Here is a 19,746-nt window from a genome sequence, read left to right on the forward strand (position 1 = left end):
ACGCAGCTCAGAATCCTAGCTACGGCGCCGTAATCAGGAACATCAGCCATAACCCAGAACCGATTTTTTGATGACTACATTTGAAAAAGCGCCATATCTTTGGAACGCCATAAGAAGCACTTCAAAGTCACTCTACATGGAAATGATATTATTTGGGTATTAGTTTCCTCTTTAGAAGAAGCTGCACATGCACTGTATCAAAAATCTGTTACCTGTAACTGGGTCATTCCTGAGACACCTAACTCAGAAGTTTAATAACTATGGTCCTCAAGACTTCTCTTTTAAGCATGTGGGAGACAGCTGAACGTTATGAAACCACACTGTTATTCACAAAAGGCTGCACACATTCAAGAAGAAAGATTGTTGAAAAAAAAGTTATAATTGTAAGAACAAGTGAGTAGTTTGCACTCCTCACTTCCATGGATAAAATCAACGAAGGCAGCATTGAGAAATAGGTACATAATTACAACCAAGTTATAAATGCAAGCACATATACACAAGAAGGTAAAAAAAAAAATAAAGCTTGATACTTCAAAATAAAGTAGAAAAAAGAACTACCAAAGAAGGTAAAAGCCACAAAAACCAACAACATGAAGGCAACTTCATACTATTATTTCCCTACTATGTAAAAATAGGTTATTTCTAGCAATGCTTTTTCAAACATGAGATTTCTTATGTAGTTCTTTAGATGGCACTGACCTGCAATCGCAAACATATCAAACTACGATATATACCCCAACATCCAGCTACTGTACTTTGAAAAATGCATTTATTGCAAGATTTGCAAAATATGTTTATGTCCAAATTCCCCCGTTGAAGGTGACCTCTATTTAATAATATATTAAATTATCAATTAAAAAATATAAACTTAACATTACCATTTTTTTTTTTTGTAGAATGGCATTAGTTTGCTTCCTTGGTCAGGAGAGAGCCTTCCAGACATTGTGAAGACCAAACTTCACCAGCTTATTACCTTACATCATAAACAGGTCTGAAATCAGTCTTACAAAGACCAATAAAGACAATAAGTGAAAGGAGATAATACCTCCCCACAAATATCTAGTTTAATTCTAAATCTGAATCTCGTAAAGCCTGAGAGGAATCTGTGATAACACCAAAGCAGCTTCGAACTTGATAACCAGTCATCTGCCCTACAGTAGTCAGTCCTGCAAAGCTTATGGTATCTACCAAGGATAAAGATCCACACAGGCTTCAGGAGGTTTGCAAGATCCTTTAAACACTACAATAAATGACGATCTACATCTGTTTGAAAAACTGCTGCATATTGTACTGTACTAACTGGAGAAACACAAAAATTCCTGAATGTATCCATCCGGAATTCCAAATGTGCCAAATTCCCAATACACAATAAACATTTGGATACATACTGACACTATGAATGGTACTGCTCTAAGCTAGTACAAGGATTTCAGATGAATTTCAATTTACAATGAACTGGCAAAATGGCATTTGCTTTAAATTATCTTTCTTCTCACAAACACGCAAAACTAACATTCAGCATCACACTTATGTATCTACAAATAGCAAATCTAAAGTTGGTAATGTACTTACATTCTCATTTCACAAAATACCCTTGCCAGGTAATAAAATACTGAAAAACACAGATATGAGCAAAAATTATATGAGAAATAAGAAAATGTTATGTATAAAAGAAGAGGCAATAAATAATTTGTCACATAGCTGCTTTAAAACTGAGATTGTGTCAAAAATAACCACACTTTGTAAGCTTTAAAACTTGTTCATGGGTAACCAGCCAAATGAAATGCATCTACAAATCCAAAACCATTACCCCTGATAATACAACCACTAACTTTTCCTACATATACATGCATTCGTACATTCATACATACATACAATACATACATTTCATGTAGGATTTACATATACAAGTACACATTAAATAAAATCAAAATTTTTACTCTTAACATAGTACCAGTTCATTAAGATCATAAAAATGACCATTTCAGCAATGTGCACCTGACTACTGATGTTTGGCCATGTGCCGCTGTAAGTTACTCCTCCTACTAAATCTCATCGAACACTGCTGGCACACAAAGGGCTTCTCACCAGTGTGTGTGACAAGATGGTTTTTTAGATGAGACTTCTGTGCAAATTTGACAGGACAATGGGGGCAAGTAAATGGCTTTTCTCCAGTGTGAGTACGCATGTGGACTTTCAGATTGTACTCAAACGAAGCAGAGAATGAACATTCAGGACAAGAGTATGGGCGTTCCCCCGTATGAGTGCGCATGTGGATGACAAGGTTGCTTCTGGATGATGTGCTATAGCTACACTGAGTACAAGCATATGGCCTCTTGTGTCTCTTTTCCAAACTTCTAAGCTTGGGACTCAAACAGTCGTTTTGGTCTGCACTTGAGAAGAGAAAGTACGGGTTTTGAAATGCCTCTTCTGTGAAACTATGCATGCTTTCAACAGTCACAGATCCTTCCATGCTACGGGTTGCTGCCTCGTTTACCTGGGAATATCAAAAGAGAAAAAAATTTACTGAGGTCAAAATTTATAGGCAATTACATTTCTTCACGATAAAAATACGTAATCTAATGTTCATTTATTTACAACTCCTGTAACTGGAAGAAATACCTACCCCGTGAAATAAAGACGGTCCAGGTTGTCCTTCAGTAATGGTGTTTTCCTGTGCTAAGGTATGGTAAAATGCTGCCCGGTTCTGGTACATCTTGTCATATTTAAAACGTGAAACACTCAGAGCACTTCCGTCAGTATTTCCTCCACACTCAGAATCCTGAAAACCAAAATACCCGTTGTAAACACATTCCTGTCTCAATTTCTTCTCTTACCAAATCCTCATCCATTGTCTGAAATAGTACGTCTGGCCAACATTAACAGAGTACTCTCCTAGTACAGTACTTGACTAGTACTGATGACTTTACGACAATATGCCCAATGCACTTTATTTTTTCTAATTCAAAAGCACCAAGATGTACAGCATTCCATTTACACTAGGAATTTGAAACAAGAAACTCAATTTAACACCAAAGTAAATGCTAAACATAAGCTCCTTCCCCTATTAGGCTGACATTCTAATAATGTAATTAAAAAAAATGCTAAAAATACTGTATACAACTCTATAATTCTTACAGCAGGAAGAATCAATGCTAACACACAAACACTTGATAAAAGTAGTTTTCCTATATTCTCAAGAATGTAACTACAGTATAGCAAGAGGAGAAAACAATCAAATAGAGTATACTTAAGCCACAGCCACTCAACAGTGATTAAAATGACTTGCTGTAAGTTTACAGCACAAATGACGACATACTGCGTCTAAATTATTCTCATATTTCTTTCTTTTCTTAAGAGGGCTGGATCAAAAGCTAAAATAGTTCTTGAGATGTTTTCTCTTCTTATAAAGACTTGGTCAAGAGGTAAACTAATGTTCTCACATTGCTTTCTCATAAAAAGACTGAATCAAAAGCTAAAATACACATCTTGTATTTTTCTCCTCCTCTTAAATGGCCTGGACCAAATGGGAAAATACTGCTCTCATATTTCTTTAGCTTTTTAGAAGGACTGGATAAAAAGGTAAAATGATGTTCTCGTATTTCTTCTATTCTTAAAAGGACTGAGTCAAAATTAAGTCCAAAAGGCCATTTTGCACCATCACATATCCTTTCTCAACCATAAAGACAAAGAAGTGATTCTACATATAATTTTGGTCCCTGAACCCTTTATGCTCCTATGCATCATTCAATAGACTTAACTATCCAGAACTCACCACACAGACAAAAGCAACCCCAGCATAGTTACTTTGGTGTCTAGCTTCTCTTCTTACTTGAATGTTTCTAGATTATAAAGAAAGAGTGCACTTTTCAGCAAACTGTAAGAAGTACTTAAATCAATTTGGCTCAGAGCTGCACCACTAAAGCTCTCCCTTGTTTTCAACAGAGTACCTAAGGGTCTAGTTTTACTTCTTACAGAAATAACAGTGAAAGTAGCTCTCTTGTACAGCATTTTTTATTCACATCTGCTTAATGCAATGTTGTGACATACAAACATTTTCCAGCCTGTGTATGTGTACATGCCTACATACACATGTATGTATCATGATAAGGTGAACTATGGACACACTTACTGTGCATTTGCTCACTCCCTCTCTCAAAAAGAAAAAAAATCACCCAGAGTTTGACATTTGCTAGCTTTCCTGTCAAAATTTTATTTTTTAGAGAGAGAGAGAGAGAGAGAGAGAGAGAGAGAGAGAGAGAGAGAGAGAGAGAGAGAGAGAGAGAGAGAGAGAGAGAGAGAGCAAACACAGTAAGTAGTAGTTTCCCTTAATTCGAGGTGCATGTATGCATAAAATAAGCACACATGCACAGACTGAAAGATATGTGTAACACTACTGTATTGAGTAAAATACTGTAATGCACTGAATAAATGTAAATAAATACTATACCAGAGAGAGAGAGAGAGAGAAGCGTGCAGTTTCAAAACTTATGTAAAACACACACACGTTTATGGTCTTCTTTTATATTGTTTATTTTGAAATTTACATGTCTTGTAAGCATACCCATTAAGTGAGTATTACTACTAATGGATTCCAGCACCAAGCGCACCCTTTCCATCTTGAAATGGTCTGAAGGCAAAACTTGTTTAATAGGGAAAGTCGACTACCAGTCTTCACTTTCTCCATAAGGTAAAGAGAAGTGTAAAACTCTGGAGATTGGTGCTCTACAACTTCTATAAAGACCTTTGTTACCTCCACCTCCACTGAAAGGGCTAGAGATTTCAGCAAATACAGAGGATATGAAGGTAACAATAGTGGTGTCTGAGATGGTGAGGGACACTGGTCCTTATCCAGTATCCATTCCAAAAAACTGATACTAACCAGGGTAGCACCAATGGAAAGACAGGCACCCCTACTAATGGCAACAGAGAAGGGGGACTGCCATCCTCAGCAACTAACCTCCCTTCTTCACCATGGCTGGGGAAGGAGGAAAAGGGTTGGGAAGGCTCCCTTCCCTTCTTAGCAGAAGACTGTCTGGGTTTAGGAGGAGCAGGCTTCCTTGCAACCCCAGACGCTGAAGGCTCAGCCACACCCGAGGGTTAGGCAATAGGATAGGTTCCTCCACCCCCAGTACAGGTTTGAAGGGCACCGCATGATGGCTAAGTGTGTTCAGGGACTCCTCCTTTCCATGCTGCCTCTGTATTTCTCCTCTGAAAGAGTAATGAAGAGCTGAATACCAAGCTGTTCCTGAGCAATAGACTACTCTCAAGGGAAACTTGCCAGGAGAAAAGGGACACAACTATGTCCCTTCTAAAAACCAGGTTAGCCCAAGGTTGGAATTTTGGTTTGCTATGAGAGTGAGGTCTTTCCTCCCAACACTAGAGAGCGTCACTCTCTCATCCTAAGATGAGACATCTGTTATGGCAAAGTTGATCAATGTATTCAACCAAATGCCAAGCAACAAGGATACCTAGAGTGATACCATGGTGAAAGCTTCATGACACCTATCTTAAAGGCAGAGAAGTACACTCATTCTTGGAGAAGTCTCTCTAAGGAAAGCAGTTCGTTAGCCCGTAGACTGACAAGTCCAATGCAAAAGTAGTCTCTGAAGCAAAGTATCGTCCCTGGTGCTTAAGCAGAGCATTCAATAGACTGACTGACTTATGTACATTTGGCCATAAAGCCAAGCACTGAGGCACTTGCAACCATTCAGTGTTTACGACAGTGAAAAGAGGGAGTTGGAGTGGTTGGACAGAAAACTAAGAAAAGGAGCATGAATAGATGTAAAGGAAAAGGATACAAACAGGGTGCAGCCAGGGGCTGTAGGGACACTTCAAAAACCACAAACAGGCTGGGATCAAGATAACCTAACCAATGGTATCACTTCAGGGGTACACCTGAGGGTGAGTTTGATTGATGAGACTGTGGCCTGGAGTGGAGTCATATAGGCCTCCAGGAGATCACTGAGCTCATGATTGAGTAAAATAATCTTTCAAAAGTATTCGATCTTGGCCTGTTGGCATTCAGGTGGAATAAGTCCATCTGGACCTATAAAATCACCAACAGCACAAGCTGGTTCCTTTGCAGCAAGAGAGGAAGATGCACTTTGCTTTTGCTCCATGGCACAACCCTGATCTTGAGGTGTTCAATCAGAACTCGTCCCACGAGATACCATAATACCTGACAGTCATTATCCAAATGGAGCTCAGATCTCAAATCTATCAACCTAGCATCTTTCCTATACTCAGTAGTGACTGAGCTAGTGGAAGGCACAAGGGAACGAGCATGCAAACTACCTTGCAAGCATACCTCCGAGCATACGGCGAACCGCATGCACCTCCTGAGGTAAAACAGTTCAGAGGAGACCTCAGAGTGAGGGGGATAGTTAATTGCATGCTACCGAGACTGAGCATGTGCCAAGCAAGAATGCAGTGCTGGCTAGCTCCAGTGTGTGAGGGAGCCTGCTCCATTCCTGTGTATGTGGTCCTCACATGCATTGAGCGAACAGATTGTGTGTACTCCTCCCAGTGTCTCTGTAGAGGTATGAGGGGAGTAGCTGTCCAAGCAGGACACACTGACTCGGCCAAAGGGATCCTGAAGGACAATGATTGGAAGGGTCGGGAGTAGTCCTTTCCTCTAAAAGAGCTGTCTGCAGGGTAGCCAGTATCTGCCCTGCTGGAGGCTGGACAATCATCCACAGGTGTCCATTAGCCCATCTTCCCTTCAAGAAGGCAGAGCACTCGCGCAAAGTCCAACAGGACTTATTGCAAGAAGCCTTAGACTACCCCTTTTTCTTTCTTCTACCAGAGAGAAGAGTAGACAAGGGCAAAGAGGAGGAGGAGACTCACACAACAAGGATGAGGAAAACGATGAGAAAGGAAGTCAAGAGAGCTTCTTCCCTTTCCTATCTCAAGTCTTCCTGGTCTTCAATGCCAAAGGAGCAGCCAAGGCTGGAACTACTGGGACTGTCGTCGAAGGAGCAACCGGAAGGTCTACCACTGGGACCACCACCACAGGCAGATCTCCTACTTCACAGGAGACAAGGAAGCAGAAGGAGAACTACTCAGCAACCAGGTTGTCCAGGAAGACTTTGAAAGACAAGACTACCAGGGCCACTCAAGGTAGGCCCTATCTTTCATGAATACTCCAATGACATCTCCCTTATACCTGGAACGTCACAATCATATAAGGAGGCAAGGGGGGTGTTGGAAGTTTTTTCAGCTGTGTAACTATTTTAAAACTAGGTTTTTGCAAATAGGAGCCTGGCAATCATTACTGTCAACAAATTTTCCAGCTTCCTAGTTACATGTACAGTATTTCTTTTTCCTCAACTTTCTTCAATGTAACCAAAGGACCATACCTCTAATAAAAACCAATTAATTTTAGCTACGACACAGGTTATTCTACATCGACTTAATACAAGATAGGCTTTTCTTTTCAATTAAATATTCCTTTAAATTCCGGAATTACCTTTAAGATGTTGCTGCCACAAGAATATCTAAATATGCACACACAGAGAGCAGTTATAACAAGGTTGTTGCACCAAGAAAAATTGGAGAGCCCTATTGTCACCAAATATGAACGAAACCATGGTAATACTGCATATTCATCAGGAGTTTATCCAGGGTTTATCCAGATTTTTACTCTGTGAACTTGAACCAAAAAAATTAAACAACAATTATTCACTATATCTGTATACCTCAAAATTAAGCCTAATCCTTCAACCTTCAAACAACTCACTTAATGACAAAAGCAAACATGACAAACTGCAACTCTTGTTATTCACAGATTATTTCCAGTCATGGTTTTGGCATACAAAACCACAGAAATTCTTACACTAAAAAAGCTTTCCAATACAAAATATGAAAATAATGGAATGCCAAAGTATTAACAGTTCAGTCTGGCAGACTTTTTCAAATAGTAGTCAATTTATTAAGTACTACATTTAAGAGCATTTTGAAGTTCCTCGTTGTACAAGTCGGTAGAGTTCTCGGCTAGCACTCTGCTAGGCCCGAGTTCAAGTCTCCGGCTGGCCAATGATGAATTAGAGGAATTTATTTCTGGTGATAGAAATTCATTTGTCGGTATACTATGGTTCGGATTCCACAATAAGCTGTAGGTCCCGTTGCTAGGTAACCAATTGGTTCTTAGCCACATAAAATAAGTCTAATCCTTCGGGCCAGCCCTAGGAGGGCTGTTAATCAACTCAGTGGTCTGGTTAAACTAAGGTATACTCAACTTAACAGCATTTTGAAAAAAGTTTCCAGCTGGCAACCTTGCAAGAAAACATAGAAAAAACTAAATTGAGAAAACATACTAGACAGTTATGTCCAATGACTAATTTAAGAATCATGCCTTCAAGATGGAAATAAGGTGCACTGAGGCCAATGTCAATATTTGATATTCCTATATAAAAAATTGTCCTTCAACTTAAACTAACATAAAATAAAAGCAAGACAATCCCTTACCCTAACAAGTTACAGTCGACCCTCATTAAACTGGACCCCACTAATCCAGATATCGGATAAGACGGACACCGAAGAGGGTCAGCCGATTGTAAATACGTAATGTTCGTCCATGATTTAAGATAGTTACAGTTCCTCCACTTGTCACATACCATTTTCCTTTTTATTTAACAAAGTTCATAAAAAACTATTCACTTATATTTTTATTCTATATATACTGTTCTGTATTTTTACTGTACTATACTGAAATGCTTTTAACTTGTAACGAACTCAACTTGCGCACGGTGCACACGTCATTAAGAAACACCATTGTCTGGAAGGGTAGGAGGTATTGTAGCCAATCACTGAGCATTAGTAGTTTTACCTATCTGCTACCTGACTGGTAGCTGCAGGACGATGATTTGTATGTTTTTACGACAGAAAAGACATGACAAAGGTAAACTTTACGAAGACAAAAGCCGAGTTACTGAACAATACTTGTGTTTACGTGGATTACGTGGAAAATAGAGAGAGAGAGAGAGAGAGAGAGAGAGAGAGAGAGAGAGAGAGAGAGAGAGAGAGAGAGAGAGAGAGAGAGAGAGAGAGAGAGAGAGAGAGAATGAATTGCCAGTTCCCTCTATGCAGCATAATTCTAGCCTCGAGAGATTAGAGAGAAGAATTTTGTTTTAAAGGTATGTCAATGCAGTGTTAGTAAACATCTTCTGAAGCAAAAAAAAAATTTTTTTTTGTTGCTGAAGAATCTCTGAACCAAAATTTTGCACTCAAATGTAATAAGAGGGAATTCATTCTATTCTTCATGTAATCAGTAAAAATACAGACACTATTAAAAACTATGTACTTTATTGAAAATACACGCACTTATGTCATCGTTACGTCATTGTCAGCTTCTCTGAGCAAAACTTTCTTTCTCAGACAGAACACAGCTAAAACCTGACTGGCTGGCTGGTTGCCATGGAGACCTGCTAGCCAATGACAGCCCTCTACTTCTGTTCTATTTATGGACATATGTCGTGACGGCACTAAATTTGAACGTTGCCATGATCGTGATTATTTGACTGCTGATGGCAAAAATTACTCAACAATTTGCTTTATATAATTATTCTTCATGAAAACAAGAATTCAACAATAATTCTAACTTTAATATAGTGGTATGAAAAATCCCACAACAGTCTATCGCGGTGATGAGTTATCATCTTTCCAGCCCGAGAAGAACCCTAAAAAGAGTTCAGAGGTCTGGTTAAACAAATCATTTATAACTACCTTGCGAATCCTATTCTGAGACCGTCCTCAGATTCACAACTGCAAACTGATGACGACGTTAGTATCAATAAATAACAACCCTCTCCAAGATCAACATGATGAAATGTATTTCATGGTCTTACTTATCGTTAAAGTTCACAAGCTGAATTACAATTATTTTGATAGTGTATATTTTTGCACTTTACGGAATTTTTTGTTGAAAACAAACTGTGTTAGTGAACTTATGGTCTTAATTGTCCCACTATTTTATTATTGATGATCTTACTTTCTCACATTCATTTAACAGTATATTATATAAATAATAATAAACCATAATGAATAAATAACTAAAATGAAAAAACATGAAAAAATGAAAAAAATGTTTTTGCTGCAATGGTGATGTTTGATTTTGCTCCTGACCCCACAGTTCCGAAATCCAAAAAATTCCCAAAACCGAAACACATCTGGCTCCGATGATTTCGGGTAAAAGACTGTGTACCTGTTATCTAAATTTCATTATCTTACTTTTCATTTTGGTGACTCCGCTTCTTTTTACTTAACAATTATGCGTTCTTGTCTCGGCCTACGCATCTACTGTACATATGCAGCTGAATTCTACCATTTTTATCATGTTTTATTCTTCATTTTTCATCTTTTACTATGAGCTTTAATTCAAATGTTTCTTCAATGGTTTATTATTCATACTCTTTAAAAAAATAATGAAATACAGTATCTTTATAGGTACTTATAGCTATATATATAGATATCGCCGCCGCTGTAGACCCTGGGTCCGCGATTAGTCCGTCTTAACAAGGGTCGACTGTATTTTTTATTCCATCACTAATGAAGTACATAACATTACCTACCACACATGATATTTTCAAGCTGGAAACTGATGACAAAAGCCACTAAATGCTTACCTCAAGTTGAGGCCTCAAACTTTCCCGACCGTAGAGCTCTTGTAATTGCGGGTGGCTTGCCGAGTCTGTGTTGCTTGGATTCCTTCCATCTCTGTTGTAATATATGGAATTCCTGGTGCTATCTTCACTGCCATCTCTCCCAGATACCTCCATGTTCTGATCTACAAGGTCACCTACGTTAAAGCCAGTACTTTCTTTGCTGTGAAAACATGCTCCAATTCTGATCAGTCCAGAGTGGTTTTCGTCATCATTATCATTATTCCCCTGGCCTTGTTCACCCACCACCTGACCAGAGGCACCATCAACACCTAAGCTTCCCTTGCCATCACCTCCGACATGACCAAGAATTCCATGCTCTAAATGCTGCTTTCCATCGTTTGATCCATCAGCTGAAGAAGACGACTTGCTCTCTAGAGTACAAAGATCTTGCGAGCTTTTATCGTCACCCTTTTTCTTAAACTGACCTGAACGTCCCTTCCGATCCCCTTTGATGGGATCATCTGGAACAGCTAAGCCTCTTATCTGCAATATTTCAGCAACCCTTATCAGCTGAGCCAAGTCATTTTGTGCTACACTCACTTGGCCAAGATACATGTAATTCAATAGTGCTTCCATTTCTTTCTTTTGAATGTCCTTGAGCACAATGACAGGATGCTTACAGGGTGTGCCTTCAAATACTTTAGTGAAATAATCACTACACATAGATAAAACAAACTTGTGCACACAATAAAACTCTCCATCGCAGGATAAAGTCACATCTGAGTAGTGTTCCTGTGGGATCAATAATATGAACATTACTTACAATAGTTTAAGGGTGTTAATTACATGATTTGCATTTTTCTTGTGCTGAAAAAATTCACAAACTGATCTACATGAGCAACCATTGTTCAATGTAAATGACAGTCACCATTACTTGTAACTACAAAGTCCTCGAATACAAATCATTCCAGGACATGAAATATATAAAACACTGCATACATATGGTTCAAATGTCCTTAGAATAATAAAGAGTTATATCTTTAATAATGAAACAGCAGTTCTCAGTAGTAATAGAAACACTGTTAAAATACTGAAGATTAACATGTCTGTCAAAACTTCATACATTACAGTAACCAAATTTACTTACAAAACGCCGCAGAGATGCAAGCATGTGACTAAACGTGGAACTGTGGTTGTTCCACGACAGGGAGAGCATCCCACCCCCATCACCCATCTTGTCTAGGCCTGAAAACAAATAATAAAATTGAACAATCTGACATCATATTAAACTTTTTATATAATTAAAGGAAACACTCTTTACCTTACACATTTTCATGAAATACAGTAGTGCCTCCGTACAAATAAGTGTTTAAAAATAACACCATTACGTTATGATAGACCACTTCATTCACGCAAAACCATCCAAGAAACTTGAGTACCCCTTACATTATGAAAAAAAGCAGTACTTAGTCTATAGTACTTCACATGCCGTAAGATTACCAAGTCTGACTCAAAAAAACCAGTGACACAAGGCCAGCCCCATGCCAGGCCATGGCCAGAAACTTGCGATTAGAGCTACTCTTAGTGATACCATCCAAAATGCAGTGCTCCTGTCATTTATACCAGCATTACTCTCATCCATCCAGAGACCCTTTAAGTGTAGCTTCAAGATTCATCTACTCTCTTACAGCCTCTATCTGGCCCAGCTACACTGTTGTATGCCTTTAACTTTTCTTCTATTCCCTTAGGTTTCACTGCACTAAGCTGTTCTTTAACTTGCACCTTGCTCCAAATTTTAGTACAGTCCAACCTCTTTAAACAGGTTCCCTTGGGACCAGGATACTGCCGGACCACAGAAAATACCAGATGACAGAAATTACCCCTACACAAACCCTTATGTAAACAAAGTTTGCCAGCTCATTCCACATATACATTGCTGTTATCAAAAGTAGAATAAAGCATATGAATAATCTCTCATTCGTTAAGTTTAGTTCCTATGAAAATTCTGGTCTGCTCCTTAAGCACCTCCCTGGTAATGCTTACACCGCTACATCAGAGCTTATACCACTTTATATGCACACGTGTGTGTGTGTGTGTGTGTGTGTGTGTGTGCGTGTGTGTGTGTGTGTGTGAGAGAGAGAGAGAGAGAGAGAGAGAGAGAGAGAGAGAGAGAGAGAGACTATTAGCCCTGGTTAGGTTGCTACACTGAAAACTATCCATTTACAAAATTCAATAATACAGCTGTATTAAGAATGATCATTTTAATTACATTTTTTTTATGTAATGTATGCAATTATTTTTCGTCCATTACTGTCATATTGTTGTCGTATTTACAACAATATTCTTAAAAGTCCAAATATTATTGAATTTTTAATGATCATCTTTGCACCATTATCAAGTTTTGTCTTAAAGATAAGCCACAGTTTAATGCTGCAAGTATGCTTGCCAACCTGGAAAAACAAGCAGCTTACCATTTATGGAGGAACAATCGATCAGACTTTTTGTGACAGTATTTCACTGAGCTTCAAAGCCAAGCTCAGTTTATGAGAGAGCTGAGAGGGCTTGTGATGAGGATGTGAAGGTCTTGCTCTCCAATAATGATGACTATAAGTGGTGGTCTACTGCTAAGCCATCACTCTTTGGAGCTGATTACACTATCCCTCCCCTTGTAGGAGCTGATGGAACTGCTGTATAATGCCCTAAACAGAAGGCAGAATTTTTTTACTTGAATCTTTGTGAACATACAGGTTGGCAAGTCCTTTGTGTTGCCACAGTCATGATTTCCGAAGCCTAAGTTATGTTCAATGGCCTTCAGATCGAGAAGTTGCAACTTTGCTTCTAGGGCTTGACTTTCACTGGAAGAGGCCCCATTGGGAACCTTCCCATCTTTAAAAAAAAAAAAAAAAAAAAAAAAAAAGTCTGCTGATTTCATTGCTCCCAAGATTAGTAATATTTTCCAAAAATCTGTTGGACTTGAAGGTTTTACTTCTGCTTGGATTGGATGGGATTATAAGATTAGGCCAAAGGCCAAGCACTAGGACCTATGAGGTCATTAAGCGCTGAAAGGGAAACTAAGTAAAGAAGAATTTAAAGGTGTAACAGGAAAACCTCGCAGCTGCACTAAGAAACAATTCTTAGGGAAGGGTGGATAGCAAGATGGAATAAAGAGAATACAAATGGAGGTAGAGTAAAAAGAATGAAAAGGGTTGCAGCTAGGGGCCGAAGGGGCACTACAGAGAACCTAAAGTAATTCAAACAGTGAACCGCATGAGGTACACTGACGGCACTACCCCACTGCAGGGTCCTTCTGTTTGGGGAAAGGGAGATATTGCTGCATTTCCTACAGGACTAAGTCCATCCTCATGCCCCTCAGAATACAGGCCAATTTCAATTACCATTTTATTTAAGGCTTTTGAGAAACTGCTCTCAAAGCATCTCTGTAGGTTTGTATAACTTGTTACTAGCATTTCATTTTCAGTTTTATAAAGACCTTGGTACTTTTGATACTCTCGTAAATATCTACCGTCTTGCAGAGTGCTCTTGACAAGGGGGCAGAGGCAGGTATGGTCCATCTATATTGTAGAGCAACCTTTGATTGTGTGAATCATAAGGCACTTATCCAAGTTGTTAGTGTTATTATTCAGATGATGAACCCTATTCTTATTGAATAAGCCCACAGGGGCCATTAACCTGAAATTCAAGCTTCCAAAGAATAAGATGTTCATTAGAAAGGAGTAACAAAGTTATAGGGAATACAGAAAGAAAAGATCAGTTATTAGAAAAGAAAAAAATAATTTAACAAATGAATAAATAAATGGATAAATATGTAAATAAAATATAGGGAGAATTTTTTTTACGGTAGTAATGCATTGCATCTTTGCTTGAACTTTTGAGGTTCCAATTGCACAACATCCTGAAGGAAACTGTTCCACAGTCCAACGGTGTGAGGAATAAGGGACCTCTGGAACTGAGAAGTTTGACAGCGAGGCACATTTACTGCATATTGCAGCTGCTGTTCAGCAAATTTGGTTGCTCTTGGCAGGAAAAAAGTATCAGGGATCAACTATGAATGTGAAATGTGTTAAAATACAACTTATGAAAATCTGACAAACGAGACCATCCATCGTTTTTGTTTTACTGTATTTCAGCCTCACAACCCACCCACTATACCATCTGATAAAATTACTGGGACTCAGTGGATCTTTTATTAATATTTTAAATGAATTTTTAATAGGCAGAACCCAAAGAGTCTGCTGATGGCTAGTGTAGTATAATGTCATTTCAAATGTTCCTCAAGGTAGTGTTCCTGGACCTTTGCTCTATTATCTATACTCCTGGCACATGGCAAGGACTTAAGAATACACTGATTGTGGTTACAGAACCCTTGAACAGAGATCTGGCATGTATTCAGGAGTGGAATATATTCATGAAGCTTAACCCTCCTAAAACTCAAAGCTGAAAGTTAATCCAGAACACATTTGTCTTTACATCGTGATTTACATGTATAATGTTATAATTTTAAATGTCAGTACTCTTCTGAGATTTTAGGCATAACTTTTGATAAAAAATTGCCTTTTGAGAAGCATATCCATAACACCGCTTCCTCTGTTTCTCAAAAAGTTGGTATCACGCATGTTTTTGCATGTTTTGCTATTGCATCTAAATGTTTGGCCTCTTTTCTTCTTTCCTGTTTGGAGTACTATTCTTCATTGTGGTCTTCGGGTGCCGACTCTCATCTCCAACTCTTGGGCAGACTTATGTCATCAGTCATCTCCAACTCTTGGGTAGACTTATGTCACCAGTCATCTCAAACTCTTGGGTAGACTTATGTCATCAGTCATCTCAAACTCTTGGGTAGACTTATGTCATCATTCATCTCAAACTCTTGGGTAGACTTATGTCATCAGTCATCTCAAACTCTTGGGTAGACTTATGTCATCAGTCATCTCAAACTCTTGGGTAGACTTATGTCATCAGTCATCTCAAACTCTTGGGTAGACTTATGTCATCAGTCATCTCAAACTCTTGGGTAGACATATGTCATCAGTCATCTCAAACACTTGGGTAGATGTATGACATCAGTCGTCTCCAATTCTTGGGTAGACTTATGTCATCAGTCATCTCAAACTCTACGTATGTCGTCAGTCATCTCAAACTCTTGGGTAGACTTACGTCATCAGTCATCTCCAACTCTTGGGTAGACACATGTCATCAGTCATCTCAAACACTTGGGTAGATGTGTGACATCAATCGTCTCAAACTCTTGGGTAGACTTATGTCATCAGTCAAGTTTATTTTGCCAATTCTTAATGTTGACTAGTGGCATAGATGTTAAAGTGAATTCAATGAGTGTGTAGTATAAAATTTACTAAAGCAACATTCCCTACACTCTCCCTTTCTTCTGACATCTCCTGAATTCAGGTGTACTAGTTCTGCTTTCTATTTCCTCATATTATCACCTTTTCATTCAACTTGTCTCTTTGCAGGCTGATTCACACTTGCAGCCCTCTGTCTATAAGGGATTGCTGTTGAAGATTTAAAGATAAGAAAGTGCCTCTAAACTCCACACTGACCAACTTATCTGTCACCCCACTAACTAACATTCCTGGACAGAGGGAACCACAAAATTCTCTAATCTCTTGATTAAGGAACTGACAGGTTCCAATTTCTCACCACACTCATGAATACTGTGTATATATAACAAATATACCAGAACTACCAAAAATTGTCAACTGATTTTTCATAACGACAATGTCATCTAAATGATCAATGAAATCAATTTAATACTGATAAAAATTAATTCAATTTATGATAAAAAAATAATAAAAAATAAGATACTGATTTCTAAAATTAGTAACAAATAAAAGACAAATATAGCTCTCAACCACAAGAAGGAGCATTTTCCTTTTAAACAAATGCAATGCTATATAAACATACTTCAGAGTTCACAAGTTTCAAAATATGAAACAGGAAAGACAAGGTCTTTTCAACTGCTAGCAAATTACTTGAGCTACATGCACCAAAAGAGATACATACCTATAAATGGTGATACATAGTACATACACGTCATAAGTGCATTCTTGCTACAAGACAGTAAATAGGTATTTGGGACTGTGCTTTATGTCTATGATATGTAGCATTCACCTAAGTCAAATATGCAAGACTACCGATGAGCAGTAATGAATGAACGTGATTTCATTCACAGAAAATGTACATACACTAGAAGATGAGTAACTATGTTTAATGCATATACCTATTAGGCTAACATGAACAAAAATTCTTATTTGTTTATTCTAGAACATGGAAAATGTTTCTTTACATTACCTTGGATGTGTAAGCTTAAGTCTTTTGCCTCTAAACTATGATGACCTGTTAAGAATACATATAAAATTTAGTCATGCATTCTTACAATCCAATGGAGAAAAGTAATTCTACCTTATCAAAAATACAGTACATGGTGAAAATGATAAAATTCTAAAACAAAGGATTCACAGTGAAGGCTACCATCCCTCATCTGTGTTTGTGTTTGTGAGGCAGGGCAGTTATTGGTAGCCATACAAAGTTCAAACCACATTTAAATCATCATATTTACATTCTAATTTTAGATTTCAATTTCATTACACAATACAGTCTTTACGACATTTCTGCAACATATACTGTACTGTATTAAACCTTAAAAGAAGATATTTGCCATAATTTTCAATAAATTCTATGAAATACTTTCCGGCCACTACAATTCTTAACTGGTCTGTACTTCTGAAAGCTTTAAGCAAATTATAAAAATGATCAGTCAAAAATAACTTCATCTAACTAGGAAAATATAAGGTAATTTACTCACATCTGAGTAATCAAATAAAAATTGGAAAGCTAAAACAGACTGTTAAAAGACAATTAAGCATAATCAATTTGCTGCTGGCTTGACAAACCAAGTGCTTACAGGCACCAGATAGGCATTGCATTTACACCCCTAAATGAGTCACATTTTCATGCTGACAAGGGAGTGTCGAACTTGAGTGCTGGTGGGGACAAGCAATTATAAAATTCACAAGTTTTCAGCGTAATTTGCATTTTTTCCTAGGTATACAAACCAGATCCTTTTTATGTAGGAGTATTCTTCAGCACAACCTGGAATCAGTCCTTAAAAGTTGATACTTTGATAGTCAATGGAGGTAGGCAGGTTAAGTTGGGGAACCTGCCACTCATCTGCTGGAAGCAAACATTTTTCTTTGGCATAAGGGACTGTGTGGGGTGGTGGAGTTGGGATTATCATGAAAGGTTCTGGCTTGTATATTTAGGAAAAATACAAATTACTTTGAAAATTTGTGATTTGTTCCTAAGGGAATACAAACCATTGTCTTATGTAAGAGATTCACTCCACAGGTGGGAGCATAATCTTTCAGCTGATGCAAAGTGAATCTTAGCTCATGTCAGTGAGCAGGGGACCTTAACTCCTTGAATCTCCTTTACAATCTAGCACAGAGATGTCAAACTGAAGGGACCTGAGCCAGAATGAGAAGTGTTGTTCTAGTCCAATATGAGCTTGGAAGACTACATAACCTGTTATGCAGCCACCATAAGTCCTCAAGAAAAGTTGTCAAAGGACTTAAGGGTTATATCCCCAAGGCAGAATGAAGTAATGTTGGTCTGTCAACTCCAGGCACCTACCCTCATTAACTGTTAAGCAAAGAAGTTTCTCAAAAATGCTAGGAAAAGGTCAATGCCCCTGACTTCACGAGCTTTCACCTAAGCTGTACTGTAGCTGGCTCTGACACACTGAACTATAAGGTCAGGTACGTCTTCAATAGTACTGCAAAACTCATGCTGGGTACAAAAGTATTCTCATCCAGATCACCACAAAGTTCCTGCAGGAGGGAACAGAGAAACCAATCTCCTGTCAGGAACTGATGGGTTCCAAGTTTGTTCTACAAACTCAGGTACGAATGAGAAAAGAGGATTCCAACCCTCGAAGTGTCATAAAAAGTGCAATAGGCTGTGTAACTTACAGGCATGCTTCACAGAGACTATGGCTAAAAGAAAATGATTCTTAAGTGTAAGATCTTCCTCCAAGGTCTCTATTAATGGCTCTACAGTGGCTGAGTTACGCTGTGAAGAATGATAATCAGGTACAGTCTGGAGGCCAAAGCTCCCACAGCAAGATTGTTCGACTCTTCACAAATAGACAATTCTACCAAGGAAGAGAGGTCCATGTCCTACAGCTATAAGACCTAGCTAAAGGCAGAACAACAGCCTTTCACTCAGGAGACTGAAGGAAGCTTGAAGGTGGACAGAGAACTCTGGGGAGATACCAAGTCTATGACATCAATTGCAGGCTACATTCTTTCCCTGGTACATATTGGCTAAGACACTCCAGAAGTAACCAGCCATCTGGCAGAAAAATCTCTCTTGTATGAGGAGCTGAATAATCTCCAACCATAATGGTTGAGGGTCTTACACTTGTTTAACTCTTCTTTTCTAGCTGAGACTGCCTTTGAAGACTAAACTGTCCAGTTGACAGTCTGTATCCCATTCTCTTTAAGGGGGACATCAGTGAACTACTATGTTATATTGAGAGACAATCTCACTGAAATTTTTCATGCTGAAGCATGCTTGCTTGTAACTTAGCTGTTGATCTGATTAAACTACATTTTAATGTCTCCTGAGGAGCACCTCTGCTGTGCCCTGGAGCTGTGCTTGGATACTGTATGCCTCTTCATCAGCCGCCTGTTTTTTGTTGGTAAAAAAGAAGTAAAAAAGGTATGGTATTTTGACTTAACCTTAATGGTCAAATGAAACATGGTACTAAATACACGGAAAAATAGTAAAAGGCCATTCATTACTATCGAGTGTTCTCATGTATTTTACATTGGCCATGGATGTTCTAACGTATATTATTATATAGTTTTGATAGGATTCAAATGATGTTTTTTTCAAGTAATTATTGTATCTAGAATATCAAAATGAGTAAAAGAAAGATTAAGTGCAGTCAGTGAGTACACTTGTCAGAATGTTTTGTGAAGAGCAATTACTGAGTTAGATACATTACTCAGTAACTCAAATGTTTAATTATATGTTGATTTTAGTTAAGTACTTAGTAACTCAAATGTTTAATTTGATGTTGATTTTAGTTACATAAATTTAGAAG

The 19,746-nt window shown here is 38.2% G+C and overlaps 1 protein-coding gene across 5 annotated transcripts in view; it reads right to left on the reverse strand.

Moving 5' to 3' along the window:
- Positions 1 to 358: 358 nt before the first annotated feature.
- LOC136845173 (zinc finger and BTB domain-containing protein 14-like) overlaps positions 359 to 19,746 on the reverse strand; it is a 33,371-nt gene continuing 13,983 nt past the window's right edge. For 2 of the 5 annotated variants that reach the window (XM_067115140.1, XM_067115143.1), the window contains exons 3-7: positions 16,929 to 16,973; positions 11,752 to 11,849; positions 10,626 to 11,396; positions 2,627 to 2,782; positions 359 to 2,497 (exon numbers count right to left, since the gene is read on the reverse strand). In XM_067115140.1, coding sequence (XP_066971241.1) covers positions 2,003 to 2,497; positions 2,627 to 2,782; positions 10,626 to 11,396; positions 11,752 to 11,849; positions 16,929 to 16,973 — 1,565 coding nt within the window. In that variant the 3' untranslated portion in view covers positions 359 to 2,002. The remainder of the gene's footprint in view (positions 2,498 to 2,626; positions 2,783 to 10,625; positions 11,397 to 11,751; positions 11,850 to 16,928; positions 16,974 to 19,746) is intronic. The other 3 variants (XM_067115144.1, XM_067115141.1, XM_067115145.1) reach the window with 2 other exon arrangements.

Source organism: Macrobrachium rosenbergii, chromosome 13 (assembly GCF_040412425.1).
Source record: "Macrobrachium rosenbergii isolate ZJJX-2024 chromosome 13, ASM4041242v1, whole genome shotgun sequence".
NCBI lineage: Eukaryota > Metazoa > Arthropoda > Malacostraca > Decapoda > Palaemonidae > Macrobrachium > Macrobrachium rosenbergii.